The sequence below is a fragment of the Solanum tuberosum genome, unplaced genomic scaffold, assembly GCF_000226075.1.
Source record: "Solanum tuberosum cultivar DM 1-3 516 R44 unplaced genomic scaffold, SolTub_3.0 scf00808, whole genome shotgun sequence".
Taxonomy (NCBI): Eukaryota; Viridiplantae; Streptophyta; class Magnoliopsida; order Solanales; family Solanaceae; genus Solanum; species Solanum tuberosum.
In genome coordinates, this window is record NW_006239734.1 from 89,025 (window position 1) to 94,155 (window position 5,131).

At 34.2% G+C, this 5,131-nt stretch overlaps 1 protein-coding gene across 1 annotated transcript; it reads left to right on the forward strand.

Annotated features, from left to right (window-relative positions):
- Window positions 1-2,731: 2,731 nt before the first annotated feature.
- LOC107059090 (uncharacterized) lies at window positions 2,732-4,216 on the forward strand. Its single transcript, XM_015305501.1, has 2 exons — window positions 2,732-3,269; window positions 3,588-4,216. Exons 1-2 carry the CDS (start codon window positions 2,732-2,734, stop codon window positions 4,214-4,216), a joined length of 1,167 nt encoding a protein of 388 aa, XP_015160987.1.
- The last annotated feature ends 915 nt before the right edge of the window (window positions 4,217-5,131 follow it).

Here is a 5,131-nt window from a genome sequence, read left to right on the forward strand (position 1 = left end):
AAAACATTTACTCTTGGGAATACTTAGTTCCCTTATATTCAGTTTAAAAACATGAATTCAACTCTCTTCATCCTCATACTCAACTACTCAAGTCTTAAAACAAGTTTTAAAAGTTTGTAAAAGATTTCTAAAAATGACTCGAAAGGTTCTCTCAAACTTGACTCTTAATCTTTTCTTGAATTTGAAATGTGAATTCAAGAGTTATGATTCATGATATATAAGATCTCTCAATGATTAATGTGAGTTTAAATAGTTAAGAAAGGAATGAAAGCTCGACTCAAAGAAACAAGTGTGAAATGAAAATGAAGAAGAAAAGTGGCCTGACGCTTTGTGGCGCAGGGGTGGCGCGCCGCGCCAGACCTCTCTTTACCGGGGCTGGTTTCTGGCGCACTGATGGCGCCCCAACCCATTTTCAGAACATTTTGACGAATTTTTCTTCTCAATTTTTTGCCCTAATTCACCTAGAATCGATTGATTTCCTTCAAACTCTCTTAGATTCATATACCCAACATAAGTAAACAAAAATCCATTCAAATCTTCTCAAGAACAACCCTCAAACTCAAACCCTCACCTCAAGAACTCATCAAACTCCAATAATAAAGATTGAAGAACGAAACTTTCAAGAAAACTCATCAAGAACTTCAATACACAGATTTCATGGAAGAATTTTAATCAAGAAACTCATGATTGGCGTGAGGGTGAACGAACCCATCACTATGAAAGCTTACATACCTCGAAAGAATCGAATTCTTGGCGAAAATCCTCAAAGTTCGCAATAATCTTGAACACTTGAAGCTTTTTTCTCCTCTTGAACTTCTCTCTAAAACCCTAAGCGTGTTTGGGATTATGAAAACTAATCTCAATCGGTTTAGACCCCTATTTGGGTGGAAAAAAATGTTTAAGGCTAATGGGGTAAGGAAAAGATCAAAATACCCCTCCTTAATTCGGATGAATTTCTTTAATCAGATAGGCTGAACTCAACGGACATATCTCCCTCATCCACACTCGGAATCTAGCAAACTCGGTGGCGTTGGAAAGATGACTCAGAGGTCTTTCATTTGACACCTTATGACCCACCTAACTCATCCTGTACCGAAAGTTATTATCGTTTGAAGTTGACCCAAAATGCACAATTGAAGTCTAACTTGCACAAATCTCAAATTATCTCTTTCCAAATTAGTTCTTTCTAAAATTAGCTCTTTCTAAGACCGAGGTGTTACATATGCATCCTGGACTTGGTTCTTTGAACAGTTTAGAGAAGCTTCTGGTTTAAAAGAAAATATGTGTGTTGTATCTGATAGGAAGGAGAGTTTTTATAAAGATAGTTTTGAGGATATACAAGGGGTCTCACATTATGCTTGTACATGACATTTGTGAAAAAAATGTGAAGAAATCATACAATAGGCTTTCGAAAGTGTTTTATGCCATGACAAAGGCATACAACTAATCTGATTTTGATATACTTATGGAAAAGGTTGAACTAGTTGATGTTCAGGTAAAGTATTACTTCGAGTTGGCAGGGCATGAAAAATGAACTAGAATATATGCAACAGTTGATCGAGAATTTACTATGACATCAAATATAACTGAATGCATAAATTCAATCCTCGCATTAGAGTACTTAGTTCAACATGATTGCTAATAATAATGTGAGGTAACCCCCCACCCACCCCGCACCCCACTATTTTTTATTATATCTGAGTTAATATTTTAGATGGTCACTCAACTTTTAATATTTCATATAAAAAAGTCATTCAATTTTATTTTACAATCCAAATAGTTATAAAATGTGTGTTTTCTCATTCCTTTATTATTTTTTATAGTTCTTTTTCAGTGTAATATCGAATTTCAATTATTTTTTTAATGCCCCGTTCACGCAATTTTGGAATTGAATGTTTACAAACACTGCAGCAAGCAACTTGACACATAGAAACCTTATTCTGAATTTATTTATTTTTATTATCAAGTTATGAACTTTCATAATTTGTTTGAAATTTTGTTATCCTTCTTTTTATCAAGTTTTTTATGTTTTATTTTTTTTGTTTCAGAGGTATATATCATAATTTGTTATTATTGATTACGTAGCTTAAATATGTCAATTACATTATATAAATGTATTTAATATTCAAATAATAGAATATTTTTTTAAAAATAATTTTGTATTTTAAAAGGCTAAAAAATAAACTTCAAACAAAAATTCATATATTTTTTACTAAAGAATAAATTTAAAGCCTCTTATTAATGTTTGACTTTAGCCATTAATTCTATTGAGCCGCTCTTGGATGACTTTATCCTGAAATGAAAGTTATACTTACGGGAGATGTTACAGGATTTCACAACTTTTGCTATGGTGTTAGGAACAAAGATGGAGACACCTTTTTGTTCTCAAAGACACTAATGCTTCTTGTTTGTCTGATATATTCAGGGCGAAGCTAGAAGTCTGGATACAAATTCACTTGAATTTGATAACTTTTATAAAAAAAATGTATTTATGTTAAGAAATTTATCAAACATGTATTATAAACATGAAATCCATTATCTTTGATAATTTTCCACATATTTTCGCAAAATGATAATGAATGCACTCATTTGGAATATAAGGTCAGTGAGGACACAAAATGCCTTTCAGAGGGTGCAAATGTTACATTATCATCACAAGTTTGCTTTTGTTGCATTATTAGAGCCTTTTCAAGCAGTTAGACACATCAACAAGTATAGAAGAAGATTAAAAATGCCATTGGGGACTCATAATAACAATGGAAAGATTTGGTTATTTACTAATCACGGCTTTGATGTTTCAGTGGTGAGTAATTCAGAGCAGCAGCTCACTGTATTGATGAACAACCAATTCACTGCTTTAAGTTTTTATGTTACTATAGTATATGCTAAGTGTGATAGCAATCTGAGGTTGAATCTATGGGAAGAGCTATATTCTATTTCTACTGGGATGGACAGACCTTGGTTGATAGGTGGGGATTTTAATGTGGTTCTTAATGGAGAAGAGAAGATTGGTGGAGTACCAGTAGTTGCTGCAGATGTTGATGACTTCAAGACATGTATTGAATCTTGCGATCTTTCACAAGTACCATTTAAAGGAAGTCCTTTTACTTGGTGGAATGGTCGAGCAGGCGATGATTGTATTTTTGAAAGATTAGATAGAATACTGATAAATACAGAGATGCAAAATATTTTTGCTCAGTTAGAGATTGATCACTTGCCCAGAGTAGGATCAGACCATGCTCCAATGTTAGTGTCTTGTGCAGATGGAGGTGCAAATAAAAAGAAACCTTTCAGGTTCTTGAATTTTTGGACTGAGCATGAATCTTTTAAAGAATTGGTTAGATTGAATTGGGATTCTCAGAGTTCATTTAACCCTTTTTTAGACTTTAAAAGAAAGATCAAGAAAACTAAAACGGCACTAACTATGTGGAGTAGAGAGACTTATGGGGATATTTTTCAGCAACTTATCATAAGAGAGGAAATTTCTAGAATTAAAGAAAAATTATTTGAAGAAGACTCCTCTAGTGAAAATAGATCTATCATGCAAAAAGCAAAAGCTGAATATAATTGATATCTACACTTTGAAGAGCTTTTTTGGCAACAAAAAGCTGGATATGATTGGTTTGAAAATGGGGATAGGAATACCAGATTCTTCCACAGTCTGGTGAAAGGAAGAAGACAGAAGGGGAGAGTAAATAGAATTCAAAATTCACAGGGGGAGTGGTTACAAGAAGAAGGGGCAATTGCTAATGAAGCAGTAGAGCATTTCCATAGACATTTTCAACAGGAAGGTGATGTTACTAATTTTCGTTTATTGTCTCACATCTCTGAATTTGTTACTGAGGAAGAGAACACATCTTTGTGTGCTAGTCCAGTTTTAGAAGACGTGAAAAAAGCAGTGTTTAAGCTAAGTGCAGACAGTGCCAGCGGCCCTGATGGGTTAACAGGTAAATTTTTTCAGGAGTGTTGGGATATAGTTAGTGGTGATATTTTAAGAATGGTGCAGGATTTTTTTGCTGGCAATACCCTTCCGAAATCCATTACACATACTAATCTGGTTCTCATACCAAAGAAGGCACATGTACAAACCTTCTCTGATATGAGACCTATTAGTTTGAGTAATTTTGTGAACAAGATCTTGTCTAGGATTATTCATGATAGGCTGGAAGATATGTTCAAATCAGTCTGGTTTTATTTAAGGAAGAAGTATTATTGAAAATGTTCTACTAGCTCAAGAGATGGTAACTGACATTACTAAAAGAGGGAACCCTGCTAATGTTGTCATTAAATTGGACATGGCTAAAGCATATGATAGAGTGTCTTGGTTTTTTCTGATGAAGGTCTTGAGGAAGATGGGCTTTGATTCAAGATTTACAGATATGATATGGAGACTTATTGCTAACAATTACTACTCAGTCCTTATTAATGGCCAATCATATGGTTTCTTTCATTCTACAAGGGGTGTGAAGCAAGGAGACCCTCTCTCTCCGACCCTATTTATTCTAGCAGCTGAAGTTCTTTCTAGATCTCTAAATTTTTTATTTGATGATTCTCAGTATGTGGGCTATGGTTTGCCTAAATGGAGTACAAACTTAAATCATTTAGCTTATGCAGATGATACCATTATATTTGCATCAACTAATGAGTACTCCTTAAGAAGAATAATGGTTGTTTTACAGGAATATGAGCATCAATCTGGCCAAAAGGTGAACAAAGACAAGAGTTCCTTTTATTTGCATCAAAATGTAGCAGCAGGAATTCCAACCTCAGTGGAGCAATGTGTTGGAATGAACAAGGGTTCTTTTCCTACGAAGTATTTGGGATGTCCTATCACCCATACAAGAAAGAGAAAAGAACACTATGCAGAGTTGATTGAAAGAGTTAAAGGTAAACTACAAGTATGGAAAGGAAGGATGATATCCTTTGGTGGTAAAGAAGTTCTACTTTCTAGTGTTTTGCAAAGCATTCCTATATATGTATTATCTGCAATCACTCCTCCTATATGTGTGATCAAGGAATTACATAAGATCTTTGCTAAAAAAATTTGGAGTAATAATGAGTCTGATAGGAGTAAACAATAGGTTGAATGGGTCAAAGTTTGTCTACCAAAGCAGGAATGGGGGCTTGGTTT